The 16,750-nt window shown below is 33.1% G+C and overlaps 2 protein-coding genes across 2 annotated transcripts in view; both read left to right on the top strand.

The window, feature by feature from the left end:
- The window catches only part of Tsen54 (tRNA splicing endonuclease subunit 54), a 150,458-nt gene that overhangs the window by 65,987 nt on the left and 67,721 nt on the right, over positions 1 to 16,750 (top strand). The gene's annotated exons all lie outside the window — the stretch shown is intronic.
- On the top strand, positions 1,794 to 16,707 carry LOC149486710 (protein HGV2-like). Its single transcript, XM_089698410.1, has 9 exons — positions 1,794 to 1,974; positions 5,064 to 5,236; positions 5,666 to 5,769; positions 6,094 to 6,263; positions 8,378 to 8,471; positions 9,268 to 9,405; positions 10,017 to 10,091; positions 12,740 to 12,978; positions 15,368 to 16,707. The coding sequence occupies exons 2-9, from the start codon at positions 5,064 to 5,066 to the stop codon at positions 15,548 to 15,550; spliced, it is 1,176 nt and encodes a 391-aa protein (XP_089554536.1). The 5' UTR covers positions 1,794 to 1,974; the 3' UTR covers positions 15,551 to 16,707.

Here is a 16,750-nt window from a genome sequence, read left to right as displayed (position 1 = left end):
TGAAACTTTGATATTTTAATAGCGTAATATTATATTGTGATTTGTTACATCATGACCGAGAAATTACATCATAGAAATAAGCAAGTTTTCTATTTCGTTTTTTAACTAAAGACATGATACTTAACCATAAAACCAAATGAAAACGAGCAAGGGTTCTCTATTCTTAACGTAGGTACCTAAAGTATATTTAAAAAAAATATACGAAAACAATTTATTGTACAAAATATCGATATCACTGTTTCCAAAATTTCAATATGCTCAGGAAAACTGCCTTGAATAGAGTAAGTAACTGAAAGTAAAATATAATAGTTGGTATTTTTTTTTCTGTTTGTCTATTTTGTCTGTTTGAATATGCGTCGCAGGTAAAATTCACTGTGCCGATAGTGACAAAATTCTTACAGTGATAGACAAAATATTAAGGTTCAACTTAGAGACTACGTACATTTAATATCTTTAAGTAAATTGTTTAGGGGCATTTTAGGGGTGGTTATCCTTACAATGTTCATGTAACCGGAAAAAAAAAATCGCCAATATGCATTAAATAAATGACACGTCATATGGATAGATCTTTAAAAATGAAACAGAGGTAGGTATTGTGTATTATGTACGTACTTACGCGTTTTTTTAGTTTTCTATTTCACGGAATTCGAATAATCGAATCCACGCACGCGCGAACCAAGTCGCGGGAACCGCTAGGCGCTAACACGCAGCCATAAATGCCCAAAGTGCCATTTCTTCGAAAATCCTCAAAGTCCACGCGAGTGAAACCGCGGTCGAAATGCTAGTTACTTAATAATAAAATTGCTTCTTACCTGGTTAAATTAGTTTATAAAATGAAATTATCAAATACCTACTTAATCAATGAAAATGAGGATTATTATAGATATGTACATTGTACATAAGTAGTTACTTATTAGTTAGTTATTACTTACCTAAATAGTTAATTTTATATCATTCTTTTAGTAAAACTGTATCGACATTCGAATAAACACTAGAATAAAGTGTAGTCGAAAAATTCCAGGATCAGAAAAATAACTAATTGTAGGTACCGTACCGGTAATTTTGTAGTTCATCTAGATTATCATTCGTGGAACTCTAAGTATGTACCTAATTGACGACACTACTTGATGCTGCAAGTACTTGCAACTATGCTGTAGGTATTCATCTAGGTATATTTATAATAATTTATAGTATGAATACACATACCAACATTATGCAAACATTTGATTTTAGGTGGTTAAACATTTTCTCAGGATGTTTTTCTTAAATCCAAATCTTCGGACGCGGACTGTGAGTGAGAGATACGTCGACACGATTTAATGCGGCCCTCAGATGCGGCCCAAGGCAATCATAAGCAAAGATAAACAACAACTGCCTAGTAAAAATTAAAATCAATCTCACAATGCAAACACACTAGTTAAAAGTAAAAATAAAAAAAAAACATATTGTTGATCGTAGTAAAAAGCGCGGGAATCTGTGGCGGGAATAACGAAGACATCGAAAGCATAGACTATAGGTAAAGAGCATTTATAGAGTATACAAGTGAAATTACTGCGAAGGTCATTATAATAACAAAAAGAAAAAGTTTGTGTAAGTACTGCACCAGCGCACGCAGATGGCGTTACATAATTTCGATTTTTGTTTTAGAATATATGCATAAACATAGATCTGGATTAAAATATATCCAATTATCGAAGAATGCTTCGATTTTATTTAACAAATAAAATTATTACTATGGCAACAAAATGTTATGATTGACACATGACATCTGACAGATGATTCAACTTTCAGTTATCACCGGTCGGCCATTATTTACGAGAGATCACGTTCATCGGTTACACGACGCTGCTTCTAGTGAATTAATTTATATTTTCCACATTAACTCGGCGAACATTTCAGTGGAAAAAGGAAAAGATAATTGGAGATACGAGCAAAACCTAATATTGAATTATTCCTGGCTTAATTGTTTGAAAGGTGAGTTGATAGGACAAACAGGTTTAACGTACAATTTCTCGCATTTTAATTGTGTTGAATTTACTGTATAAAAACGATTTTATTGCATATAAGTTGTTAAAATCCACAATCAATAGCAAACAAGTTTACATTAGAAAGTTTCACATTATTGTTGTCCACGTGGTATGTGTAAAAGTTCTATTGTAATTGTAAATGTCAAAAGTAACCGTTAGGGCGCGTTCCCACTATGTCGTAACGACTAATTTATCGTTCGACGACTGTCGTCTTTACCTGTTCCCATTATAACGATTGTTTGTCGTCAACATTTTTTATCGTTTAGCGACTGTCGTATCTAGCTGTTCCCATTGGATCGCGACGACATTTTATCGTTTCCTGGCAGTCGCTTTGTCGTTTACACATCATCAGCAAGCTACAAATCTAGTTAGGCCAGTGGAAATTAACATTAAATTCGCAAAGCACGATGTAGATTTGAATTTTTGGTATGTTGTTTGGATCAGTTATGGTGATGTAAATCCCAATTTGCAACTTCGAAAAAGTTGTGCTCGCTGCGCACCACGTGATAAACTGCGAAAATTTTGGACTTTTTTCACTTTTTGCTCTAAAAGTCATAAACTATGCGTTTCCGACAAGTATGATTCAGTACATAAATTAAGGTTATTAAATTTTCAACAATTTAAGTCTAACCGCAGCTCTCTAAACCTTATAACGACTAAACTGTGGCCATTCGAAGATGGTTCATTTTTCCGGAAATATTGAAATTTTTAGTTTTGCTCCCGTTTGAAGCAAAATATTGGCAAAAACCGCTCGTTCTATGAGAAGGTCGTATAATAAAGTTGTAGTGCATTTAATTTTCTTTCATTAGAGCATAGAACAAAGTCTGTGAGACAAATATTTCACACACAATATCTGAAAAACAAAAAGAAGGTAGAAATAGATTTTTAAAGAATTGAAACTGAGAGCATATAAAATCATAAAAAGAATAATACTTTTTCATTTGCAGGATAGGTAATTAACAAAATTACAAAATTTGGGAAAGTAGGAAAAAAGATTATGTACGCAAATAATAAACTGCGAAAATTTTGGACTTTTTTTACTTTTTGCTCTAAAAGTCATAAACTATGCGTTTCCGACAAGTATGATTCAGTACATAAATTAAGGTTATTAAATTTGCAACAATTTAAGCCTAATTAAAGCTCTCTAAATCTTATAGCGACTAAACTGTGGCCATTCGAAGATGGTTCATTTTTCCCGAAATATTGAAATTTTTAGTTTTGCTCCCGTTTGAAGCAAAATATTGGCAAAAACCGCTCGTTCTATGAGAAGGTCGTATAATAAAGTTGAAGTGCATTTAATTTTCTTTCATTAGAGCATAGAACAAAGTCTGTGAGACAAATAGTTCACTCACAATATCTGAAAAACAAAAAGAAGGTAGAAATAGATTTTTAAAGAATTGAAACTGAGGGCATATAAAATCATAAAAAGGATAATACTTTTTCATTTGCAGTATAGGTAATTAACAAAATTACAAAGCTAATTAGATTTGCAACAATTTAAGCCAAACCGCAGCTCTCTAAACCTTATAACAACTAAGCTGTGGCCTTTCAAAGATAGTCAGTTTTTCCCGAAAATTTCAAATTTTTAGTTTTGCTCCCGTTTGAACCAAAATATTGGCAAAAACCGCTCGTTCTATGAGAAAGTCGTATAATAAAGTTGTAGTGCATTTAATTTTCTTTCATTAGAGCATAGAACAAAGTCTGTGAGACAAATAGTTCACTCACAATATCTGAAAAACAAAATAAAGGTAGAAATAGATTTTTAAAGAATTGAAACTGAGGGCATATAAAATCATAAAAAGGATAAAACTTTTTCATTTGCAGGATAGGTAATTAACAAAATTAAATTTTCTACAACTTTATTTTATGACCTTCTCATAGAACGAGCGGTTTTGCCAATATTTTGGTTCAAACGGGAGCAAAACTAAAAATTTGAAAATTTCGGGAAAAACTGACTATCTTTGAAAGGCCACAGCTTAGTTGTTATAAGGTTTAGAGAGCTGCGGTTAGGCTTAAATTGTTGCAAATTTAAATTGTTTCAAATTTATCTTTGTAATTTTGTTAATTACCTATCCTGCAAATGAAAAAGTATTATCCTTTTTATGATTTTATATGCCCTCAGTTTCAATTCTTTAAAAATCTATTTCTACCTTTATTTTGTTTTTCAGATATTGTGAGTGAACTATTTGTCTCACAGACTTTGTTCTATGCTCTTATGAAAGAAAATTATATGCACTACAACTTTATTATACGAACTTCTCATAGAACGAGCGGTTTTTGCCAATATTTTGCTTCAAACGGGAGCAAAACTAAAAATTTCAATATTTCCGGAAAAATGAACCATCTTCGAATGGCCACAGTTTAGTCGTTATAAGGTTTAGAGAGCTGCGGTTAGGCTTAATTTGTTGCAAATTTAATAACCTTAATTTATGTACTGAATCATACTTGTTGGAAACGCATAGTTTATGACTTTTAGAGAAAAAAGTGAAAAAAGTCCAAAATTTTCGCAGTTTATCACGTGGTGCGCAGCGAGCACAACTTTTTCGAAGTTGCAAATTGGGATTTACATCACCCTAACTGATCCAAACAACATACCAAAAATTCAAATCTACATCGTGCTTTGCGAATTTAGGGTTTTTTAGTGTCGATTTCTACTGGCCTAAGTCGCCTCTGCGTTCGCTTGGTGATTACTAGTGCGTTTACTCTCCTGAGTTCAATGGACGTCATAGAGTTGCCGTCCACGATTTTTTATCGTTTTACGACTGTCGTGCTTGCCGTTCCCACTGTCACGACAAAGTGTCGTCACTGCAAAAACTGTCGTAGACGACAGTAAATTGTGTCGTTCTAAATGTGAACACCTCCATTTAAACATATAAGCCACGACACTTAAAACTACACGATTATCTGTCGTCACGACACGGTGGGAACGCGCCCTTACAGTTTACCGGCAAAATAGTTTTTGTTTTTTTACCAAACTTGTTTGTGGGTCAAATACGTTCGGCCATTGTTTGATTGTTTGTTTTATAATTTAAATAGATGGCTGAAGTATCCGAAGTGCCTACCACTCCGACGGAATTATTGGCAGTGGGTCGCCGACATCTTGCCGTGAGGGACTATGGAGCGGCTGTCGAGAGCTTGGCTAAGGCTTGTGAGGAACTAGCCAAGGAACATGGTGACACTGCAGACCAATGTGCTGAGGCATATTTATGGTAATGTCTATTTTTATTACTCTCAATGATTTTGAGTACCTAGGTATATAATTGTGTAATTTCTGCTTGTTATGGCTGGAGGTCTTCATGTAGCAGAATTATAGACTTGCTTGTAATAAACTAGCTTACCGCCCGCGGCTTCGCCCGCTTTGTCTAAAACCTAATAAATTATATACTAAAACCTTCCTCTTGAATCCCTCTATCTATTTTAAAAAACCGCATCAAAATCCGTTGCATAGTTTTAAAGATTTAAGCATACAAAGGGACATGGGACAAAGAAAGCGACTTTGTTTTGTACTATGTAGTGATAACATAAAGCTCAGTTAACTTTCTGTAAAACGAATTTAATAATATAAACATTGAATTAAATTTTTTAATAATTTAAATTTAAAAACAGTTTTGGTTTTGTATATGAATGTTTTTTATTAGGTATGGCAAAGCTCTTCTTGGTTTGTCGAGGGAAGAAAACGGTGTCCTTGGAGATGGTATGCCAGGAACAAACAATGCTGAAGACGATGATGATGAAAATGATGGTATGTTTGATTTTATTATTAACTATTTTAAAGCATTGAGTAGAAACTTGCTGGGTCACTTACAATTTATTTATTGTTATTCTTGTGTCTTTTCTGTTGATAACTCAGGCCCTGGAATCACGACACAATAGAAAATCTATTGTGTTGTGGACCGATCGGGCCGTTCGGGGCTCAATGGGTTAATAACTAAAGGAAAATTTCTATGTCTTGCATTACCACTTTTTTGAGAAACTACAAGGTTGTGAATCCGTTCTCCTCAATACCATTTTATTCAAGCTTTTTTTACTATATTATATTATCTCACATGAATTTAAATATAAACAGAACAAGAAGAAAACGGAGATGACGATGCTATGGAAGGACAGAGTGAAGCGAATGGAGATGTCACAGAGAAAGAGAAAGAAGTGGAACAGGGCGAAGCAGAGTCCACCACGAAAGATGAAGCGGAGGAAGAGGCTCCAGAACCAGAGAGTAGCACACAGGATGAACAGCCTGTAAGTTAATCCATACTAATCTTAATCTTAATACTATTATAAAGGCGAAAGTTTGTAAGTATGGATGTATGGATGTTTGTTACTCTTTCACGTAAAAACAACTGAACCGATTACAATGAAATTTAGCACACATATAGAGGGTAACTTGGATTAACACATAGAATAGGTTTTATCCCGGAAATCCCACGGGAACGGGAACTATGCGGGTTTTCCTTTGAAAACGCGGGCGAAGCCGTGGGTGGAAATCTAGTTATACTAATATACTAATTATACTAATCTTATCTTAATATATATAAATCTCGTGTCACAATGTTTGTCCTCAATGGACTCCTAAACCACTTAACTGATTGTAATAAAATTCGCACACCATGTGCAGTTCGATCCAACTTGAGAGATAGGATAGTATAAACATGTAGGTACCACGGGCGAAGCTGGGGTGGACCGCTAGTAATATTATTAATGCGAAAGTAACTCTGTCTGTCTGTCTGTTACTCAATCACGCCTAAACTACTGAACCAATTTTCATGAAATTTGGTATGGAGATATTTTGATACTCAAGAAAGGACATAGGCTACTTTTTATCCCGGGAAAATGATGCAATCCCATGGAAACGGGAACTATGCGGGTTTTTCATTGACTGCGCAGGCGAAGCCGCGGGCGGAAACCTAGTAAAATAAAAGTGCAGTAGAACACAGATTAACTGAATTAATTGGAATTAGACATAGACTGGTATTAAAGAAGAACAAAATGTTCTATACAAACTTTTTTTAGTTTACAAATACAGTTCGACTGTAATAATCTTTTTTCTGTATGATGCGGGGTATTTATTTTATTCCTCCTTTAATCATTAGATATTAATAATTTAATTCCCTATTTTTGTGGTGAGAGTATCTACTGTCGTAGATATTAAATAGAGAAAATAATTTATCATTGTAAGTTTAATACTTATATTTTAAAATGTTTATGGTATTTAGAATAGATTCGATCGTTTAAGTTATGCATTGTGTTTAAAATATAAATGAGAACAGTTTCATATTGTTAGAAAATAATCTATAATCTTATACAGTGTAAACTCTATATAACGACACTCCATTTAACGTCAAACTCCGTATAACGTCAAGATTTCTCGACTTTGGTTGGTTTATATTGTTGTCTATACAATAATACACTCCATATAGCATCACGCTCACTCTAATTAACGACCACAATAAGACATTACAACTAGGAACTGGGACTTGGAAGTACTGACTAAGTTGCCGAAATCAATGAAAATGTAGTTGTTTACATTCTTTTTACTGACATACCGAAGATTCTTAGAAATGCAGTCGTAGAAAAATAAAGAAAAAATTCTGCATGCCGAAGAAGATGGACGATCTGCCAAAAAATTTAAGAAACAAAAAATATGAAGACCTTGATCAAGCGATGATAACATGGTTTCATAGGCAATGTCAAAATAATATTCCTGTCTCTGGACCAATCATGCAATTTTCCCTTTCTCTCCATTTAACGACCACTCTCTATAACGTCGAAAAATGCACGGTCCCTTAAGTGACGTTATATAGAGTTTACACTGTATATAAAAATGAATCGCAAAATGTGTTGGTAAGCACATAACTCGAGAACGGCTGAACCGATTTCGATAATTCTTTTTTTATTATATTCCTTGAAGTACAAGGATGGTTCTTATGTAGAGAAAACGTAAATATGTACCACGGGCGAAGCCGGGGCGGACCGCTAGTCTTATCTTCTCTTATATATAAAAATGAATCGCAAAATGTGTTGGTAAGCGCATAACTCGAGAACGGCTGAACCGATTTCGATAATTCTTTTTTTATTATATTCCTTGAAGTACCAGGATGGTTCTTATGTAGAGAAAACGTAAACATGTACCACGGGCGAAGCCGGGGCGGACCGCTAGTATAAAAAATAAAAATGAATCCCAAAATGTGTTGGTAAGCGCATAACTTGAGAACGGCTGAACCGATTTCGATAATTCTTTTTTTATTATATTCCTTGAAGTACGAGGATGGTTCTTATGTAGAGAAAACTTAAACATGTACCACGGGCGAAGCCGGGGCGGACCGCTAGTAATATATATTTACATCTTTCTGTAGGGTACATCAAATGGAGAAACTAATGATGAATCAATGGTGAACCTTGACAATGAAGATGATGTTGACAATCTGCAGCTGGCTTGGGAAATGTTAGGTAAGAATCATATTGTATTTTTACACGCTTTTTATTAGCTTCACCTGTATGTTTGTTTGTAACCGACTTCTTTGGGCGCAATTTTGACCCACTTTAAACGGCCAGATTTCGTTCAAACTTTTTAGATTTATTGAGGACCGATGACAATACACTAATTTGATAAAATAAATAATAGTTAAAAAAAACTAAAAAACACGGTTTTTATAGAAAACCGAACTAAATGGGTGTTTTTTAGGTTTTTTTTAAACTATTATATTATTCTATAGTTAAAGTTTTTTGTGCATCGAATTTTGTAATAAAATCTGATTACATTTTATATAGTGCACACTTGCACAAACATAATTTATACCATTCTTTAACACCATACATATATACTAACAACTTTTATATATACAGTGTTTTAAGTAAAAATATGTATTGTCAAGTAAATTATGGACTTCACATAATCTTTGTATTATTGTGGTTATTGCGTTACTTTCAGTTCAAAGAAATTTAGTTTTATGAAGTTGCATAACTTGCTGAATTGCTTACTGAATTGCTTTATATCCGTGTTAACATTCCTCACGAACACAGCCATACCGTAATAAGACGATATTATTGCTCAAAATAATCTCCACTCACCCGCAAATTCTTTAATTTTTTTTTTCTCAAGGTGTACAAGTTTATGTGTTATTGTGAAACGTTAGAATAAGTGAATTGTAAGAATTCTTTGAAAATGTCTCTCTCTAAAGCTAACTCTTCTTATTTCATTACAAAAATTAATTTATCTTAAATATAATTTACATTACAATTTCAGATCTCGCCCGAAGCATACTAGAGCGTCGCGCACAATCGAAAGCGGAAGCTGCTCGTACATTATTAGCTGATGTCCATCTTGCACTCGGTGAAGTTGCTCTCGAGAGTGAAACATATGACAAGGCTGTTGTTGATATGCGTAAGTTGTGTTTTTGTTTAATTTTTGACGTGACAACGTCTTATAATTCGATAGAGCCGGCTGCACGCACGAAAAAACATGACTCATGCGGCGTTACCTCGCTCTGAGGCGTTCCATGTAAGGCTTGAAGTGCAAGCGAGAGCGCGGAACGAGCGACAAAGAAGCACAATCGGACGTTGTCACGTTCAACTATCGTCAGTAAACCGACTTTACAGACAACCAAATTTTTTATGAAGTAAGAAACCAAAAAATATGAAGTAGGCATTTATGTTAATTCATTGAGGTGTAAAAACATTTTTATTAAATATTTAAATAAAGTATGGTATGGTTAGGTGTAATTAAATGGTGATCTCCCATGTTCTCTTGTTGGTTGGTCTGTCAATTTTATAAAAACACTAGCGGTCCGCCCCGGCTTCGCCCGTCGTGCATATTTCGCCATAAAAGGTAGTCTATGTTCTTTCTCGGGGTCTAAAGATTGTCTGTGCCAAATTTCATCAATATCGGTCCAGTAGTTTATGCGTGAAAACCATACATACAAACCTTTCCTCTTTATAATATTAGTATAGATATGGTGTTTATAATTAATTGAATGGTAATAATTTGATTTACAGTAAGCTGTTTGGAAATTCAAAAGGAACTGTACCGCAGTGATGATAGGCGCATCGCTGAAACACATTATCAAATTGGTAAGTTTGGTTGTCCTGTACATAGTAGAGATTTAATTGATAAATTAATACAATTCTCAAATAATGTATATTCACTAAAGTTTAAATTTTTTAAAAATAATGAGTCATAATTATAGTCCATTGAATAAAAAGTTCTAGAGTGCGTGAGTTAGTAACGTAAGATGTTTCTTCGGAAACATGTCAAGAGTCCCTAGGTAATAAACATACTAAAACCCCGGGACACTAGGAGGAGCCCCGGAGTGGGGGGAGGGGGAAAATGGGTCCATTTTTTCATTTTTCGCTTAAATCTCAAAAACGGTACATGTTAGAGAAAAACTTTCAAGGAAAAGTTGAAAGGCCATAAAATTATCTACAAGTTGTACCTAAATCATTTTTTCCTATATCCTACCGTTTCTGAGTTATACGCAGTAAAAAATAATTTTGGCTCAAACAATTTCCCCATACTACACATCAATCGATCAAAAAAATATTTATTTCTTCCAAAAACCTCAAATGTGCAACTTGTAACCGGTACTGATAGATTGCTCTTAATTAGTTCTATAATTGGTAAAATAAACACATTCCTCCATGGAAGCATTTAGGAGGAATCGATTGTCAAAATGTTATATTAGGGCAGTTTGAGTTACTGAACTTGATCTTTTTATTTTTTTCTTCCAAAAAAACTCAAAAGTGCAACTTGTGACCAGTACAGATAAATTGCTCATAATTAGGTCTATCATTGATAAAAATACCAGATTCCACCGCGGAGGCGTTTACGGGTAATTGAATTTTATTAGGGTAGTTACGATACTTGAACTTTTTATTTTTTTTCTTCCATAAAACTCAAAAGTTCAACTTGTGACTGTACTATTAGATTGCTCTTAATTAGGTCTATAATTGGTAAAATAAACACATTCCTCCATGGAAGCCTTTAGGAGGAATCGATTGTCAAAATATTATATTAGGGTAGTTTGAGTTACTGAACTTGATCTTTTTATTTTTTTCTTCCAAAAAACTCAAAAGTGCAACTTGTGACCGGTACTGATAGATTGCTCTTAATTAGGTCTATAATTGGTAAAATAAACACATTGCTCCATGGAAGCCTTTAGGAGGAATCGATTGTCAAATATTATATTAGGGTAGTTTGAGTTACTGAACTTGAACTTTTTATTTTTTTTCTTCCAAAAAACTCAAAAGTGCAACTTGTGACCGGTACAGATAGATTGCTCATAATTAGGTCTATCATTGATAAAAATACTAGATTCCACCACGGAGGCGTTTACGGGGAATTGAATTTTATTAGGGTAGTTATGATACTTGAACTTTTTATTTTTTTTCTTCCAAAAAACTCAAAAGTGCAACTTGTGACCGGTACCGATAGATTGCTCATAATTAGGTCTATCATTGATAAAAATACCAGATTCCACCATGGAGGCGTTTACGGGGAATTGAATTTTATTAGGACAGTTAGTTAAAAAGTTCAAGTATCGTAACTACCCTAATAAAATTCAATACCTCCTAAACGCCTCTATGGTGGAATCTGGTTTTTTTATCAATGATAGACCTAATTATGAGTAATCTATCGGTATCGGTCACAAGTTGCACTTTTGAGTTTTTTGAAAGAAAAAAAATAAAAAGTTCAAGTATCGTAACTACCCTAATAAAATTCAATTCCCCGTAAACGCCTCCGTGGTGGAATCTAGTATTTTTATCAATGATAGACCTAATTATGAGCAATCTATCTGTACCGGTCACAAGTTGCACTTTTGAGTTATTTGGAAGAAAAAAATAAAAAGATCAAGTTCAGTAACTCAAACTGCCCTAATATAATATTTTGACAATCGATTCCTCCTAAAGGCTTCCATGGAGGAATGTGTTTATTTTACCAATTATAGACCTAATTAAGAGCAATCTATCAGTACCGGTCACAAGTTGCACATTTGAGTTTTTTGGAAGAAATAAATATTTTTTGATCGATTGATGTGTAGTATGGGGAAATTGTTTGAGCCAAAATCATTTTTTACTGCGTATAACTCAGAAACGGTAGGATATAGGAAAAAATGATTTAGGTACAACTTGTAGATAATTTTATGGCCTTTCAACTTTTCCTTGAAAGTTTTTCTCTAACATGTACCGTTTTTGAGATTTAAGCGAAAAATGAAAAAATGGACTCATTTCCCCCCTCCCCCCACTCCGGGGCTCCTCCTAGTGTCCCGGGGTTTTAGTATGTTTATTACCTAGGGACTCTTGACATGTTTCCGAAGAAACATCTTACGTTACTAACTCACGCACTCTAGACCCCCCTTGGAGGGACTCATTCAATGGACTATTATTTCTTCTAAGGGCCGATTTTTCAATGCTTGGATAAAACTTATTCGTCGAATAATGTATAAAACTAACACTTTAAAAACGTATTCTAATTGCCCGTATTTGACAGTTTACGTGACATTTTAATATTATCGTGTAATACTTTATTGGACGGATAAGTTTTATCCAAGCATTAAAAATCGGCCCTATAAATAAACTATTCTATATAAAAAGTAAATTCCATTTTCCATGCTTGAATATTGAAAAACTTTTTGGCCAGTAATAGACATTTGACTATTAAATAACATACAGCTAATTTGTAGGAAATCTTTTTTAATTATAATATTTTGCATTACTTGCAGGTCTCGCAAATTCCCTCGCGTCAAACTTCGAAGACGCGATCACACACTTCAAGAACGCGGCGAATATTCTAGAAACTAGAATCAAATCACTGGAAAGTCCTACCGCAACTGACGATGCTACAGTCAAGAAATACTCCGCAGATCCCTTATATTCGGTTGAGGGAGAAATAAAGGAGTTGAAGGAATTATTACCGGAAATACAGGAAAAAATTCAAGACATGATGGACTATAAGGCGGAGGTAAGACCCTGTGAATGCATTGAGCAGACTAGAGACATGCTGCGGAATATGATTATAAGGGAAAAGAATATGTGCCATATTGAAGTTGAGGCTTAGTTTCGTATCAAGAAGATTATATCTAATACACTGGAGATTTCAGTATGAACATTAACTTGTAACAAGAAAATATGACCTTGAATGACGCCTGTATGTTTTTTTATCCCTTTCACACCCACTTGCCAAGTTAGGTGTGAAAGGGATAAAAAAACATACAGGCGTCATTCAACGTCATATTTTCTTGTTACAAGTTAATGGTCATAGTGCAATCTCCAGTGTATTAGATATAAGCTTCTTGTTTCGTATCTAACTAGTAAGGTTAGGTGTGTAGTTTTATGAAGTTGATTGTGAATATGGTTATATTTATAAGGTTTTATGTTTTGGATTACAAGTTGTGTGTTTTTGACATCCCTTTTTTAATTAGTGTTAGGTGAAATTGTTGCTGTGATGTTGCATTCCTATTTTAGTATTAAAAATTGTTACAAGATAGTTGTAGGAATAGACAAATAACTTCATAAAATTACAAACTAATTCCCTCCTTATTACTGCTTATTATGAACCGTAATAACCATAATGTAACTGCTATCTTTTAGGCCTAAATATCCCCAAGGCTGACTATTAATTGATAAGTACTCTGCCAATTACAATGCCAAATTTGGTATAACCGATGCTCATAAAGGAAGGAATTGTAAATTGTGTTGATGATCTGTCTCTCTCACACATAAGAACTCGTGTATTGCTGTCTTGCTTCCTCACCACCATTTTCCATTCCTTTCTTTTTTGGCGCGAGTAACATTTTTAAAATTACGTAGACTGATAATACTCATTAGTATAGATATATATTGACTGCCGACTCAAGACTGATCTTTTTAATCTGACATAATGCTAATTTTTGTGAAATGTTATATGTATGAGTGCCTTTTAAAAAATATTACCATCTAATTGTTGAAATGATACTTTGATATTATTATTGAATGAGTAAATTAAAATATTGCCATTTTTTTGTTCAATATACTTTTTATGGTTATATATTCATTAATCTCAATAAAATTGTCAGTAGCAATGCTCTTGTAACAATAAAAATTACTTCTAAATTGTTGTCAGTATTATGTTATAGTCAGTGCCTTAATCTCGACGCTTTAGCGGTTAGTAATTATTGTATAAGTAACATTGTATTGTTATACCACAAGGCCATTTTTGTATTGTGATTTTTTTTTGAAATAAACATGTTCGAAATTAACGCGTGTTGTTATTGCAGCGAACCCAATACATTGATGGCCATGTGGTTTTTGTTTGTGGTGTGTGGCCATTGATGTTTTTTATAACCTTTATATGTAAAAATTGATATTGATTATTTGAGAGAGGTAGATTTTAAAGGAAATAATCTTAATATGTAATTTGATATTTACCATTGGTTCAAAAAAGTTTCTACAGAGGGTATTCAAGATACTATGAAGTTGCTCTTTTAAAATTTCATTTATCTAACATTTTTCTTTAAAGTTATGATGCCTGAAAATAATATGGTTAAACAACTACATAGATTTTGCATATTTCATATTATCCATCAGATCATATAAAATTAACTTATAAATTTAGTCCCACTAATCTCTTTAATGACAAAGCATTTTGTTAAAGCATAGTTAATTAATTTATGAATTATAAATAAGGAGATTTTCTATTATAATAAATGCTTTGCTGTAAAGATAGTTGTTGCTCCAGGCATCTTCTGGTCAGGTAGATGATAACAGGATAATAATATGATATTATTCAGATTATGAAGTATGTCAAACTCAGATATTTATTTATTGAATTAGAGCTAGCGCGCACGAGAAACTTTGTCTCCGCAACTATTTTGTCTCTCCCATCAATTTGTATGGGGAGTTGCGTTGCTACGTGCGCGCACTTTCATACTAGCCCATAGGTGGAAGAGACAAAATAGTTGCGGAGACAAAGTTGCTCGTGCACGCTAGCTCTCAGACTTCTTCTGCACTTTTGAATCGGAAAAGTCATAAAAAATAGATAATTGGATTGCAATCAAATATGCATGAGTTTCAATAATTATAACCTTATTCACTGGATGTCTAATATTCTAAATTACATATACACAATAAGCAAAACTCATTTTTTATATCTAAAAATTTATGGATAAATAAGATTAGAAAAGCTCTGAAAGTATATCATTTGTCCTCCGAGTCTTTAGTCTGCAAAAGTTGAAGTTAGAAAACAAAATTTAAAATCAGTTATATCCATAAATCTATGATTTAGTAAAGCTGTTCTCTGACATATTAGATTGCGAGACGAGATATACTATGAATATAAATTATGAAATAACACATAACACTAATTTTTCCAGACCATAAAAAGAGTACGAGAAACACTCTGTCCTTCAAACGGAGAGAAATCCCAAAGCAACGGAGCCAGTTCATCATCAGAATCCAAACCAAAGCCCGCGGCTTCAGATATTTCACATCTCATCAAGAGGAAACGCAAGCCCAGTGAAACCGAAGAACCGGCACCGAAAAAAGTCAATACGTGAAATAGTTTTAACACCTATCTATGTAAAATAATTGTGGACTACGCTCTCAGTAAAGAACCATTTTTGGTGTGAGTGCTAAATGAATAAATTGACACATACATATTATGGTGTTTGACCAATTCGTTTGAATTTAACGTGTTGATTATGAATACTGAATTGTTCCTTAATTTTGAGGTTATATACATTTGAATTTTACAGTTTAATGAAAATAAGCAGGAACAAAAGGTTCAGGTCAAATTTCTTAAAATTGAGTAATGTTTGAGTTTTCAGAAATTACTAGAAGACTTTAACGAGTTGTTAAACCATAGACAACAAATAAAGGTGTATTGTATAAGAATAATAATTTTAAAAAGCGTACAACAGTAATTACAACTTATTTGACGAGTGCGTGTTAATTATTTTATATAGATGTAAAAGTAAAACCCTTTAAAAGCCTAAATATGTAAATAACGAGAATTAGACCTTATCCAGTATGTATCTAACCTTCACTTTATGATTGAGATCAAACCCCACAGGAGACAAATTTTATTTTCCAATGTCATATTAAGAATTTTTCATGTTTATTTTTTTATAATATGTAACTGCCAGTATCATGCTTTTGGAAATTTTTAGTCTCCTTCAACTTGACTAATCTTTATGTACTTTTATTATCCAGAGACATTTTTCATCTTTTTTCTAATTCCTTAGAAATATCTTTAACTAGATCGAGAATAATATCTTGATGTCAGACCAACAACTTCTTATTAAAAAGAGCAACCTTTTTCGTTCTAGTGGAAGGTTTTTCTTCGAGATGGAAAGATAGGGCTAGTGGAAAAATAGACCTAGAAAAGCCCTATAGCTCCAAAGTCTAATAAATAATAATTAATGTCCTTATATTTTTAGTGTATTTATAAGGTAAGTACATAATAGGTTTAAGTGTAACATTGCCTTAAAATTAAATAATTAAAAATAAATTAAAACGTGGATGAATGAAAAAGAAAATCTCTTGACTCTGTATTTATTCTAAATTATTATTTGATAAATTGTTTTGACTGAGAATTGTATTGCTTTGTTTTCGCTGAAGGCTAAAAATATTTAGTTTTTAAGATTAGTGATTAAGATAATATGTAATTTAAATTTATGTTGTATTTAAGGTATTAATTAAACATACACATTTATACGTTACTTTTATTTTTGTTTTCCATTTCATATATAGTTTAA

The sequence above is a fragment of the Colias philodice genome, chromosome 8, assembly GCF_061535455.1.
Source record: "Colias philodice isolate Cphi_HAF_F1 chromosome 8, ilColPhil1 Martin Lab GWU primary, whole genome shotgun sequence".
Classification (NCBI taxonomy): domain Eukaryota; kingdom Metazoa; phylum Arthropoda; class Insecta; order Lepidoptera; family Pieridae; genus Colias; species Colias philodice.
The sequence above is the reverse complement of the archived record's forward strand: the minus strand, read 5'-3'. Positions and strand labels throughout refer to the sequence as shown.

What these genes read in the sequence shown, in the direction of transcription:
- LOC149486710 (XM_089698410.1), top strand. Translation starts at nt 5,064, where the DNA reads ATGGCTGAAGTATCCGAAGTGCCTACCACTCCGACGGAATTATTGGCA. An exon ending in CGATGATGATGAAAATGATG is followed by an intron (nt 5,770 to 6,093) that starts GTATGTTTGATT and finishes AAATATAAACAG; the next exon opens with AACAAGAAGAAAACGGAGAT. An exon ending in GCTGGCTTGGGAAATGTTAG is followed by an intron (nt 8,472 to 9,267) that starts GTAAGAATCATA and finishes TTACAATTTCAG; the next exon opens with ATCTCGCCCGAAGCATACTA.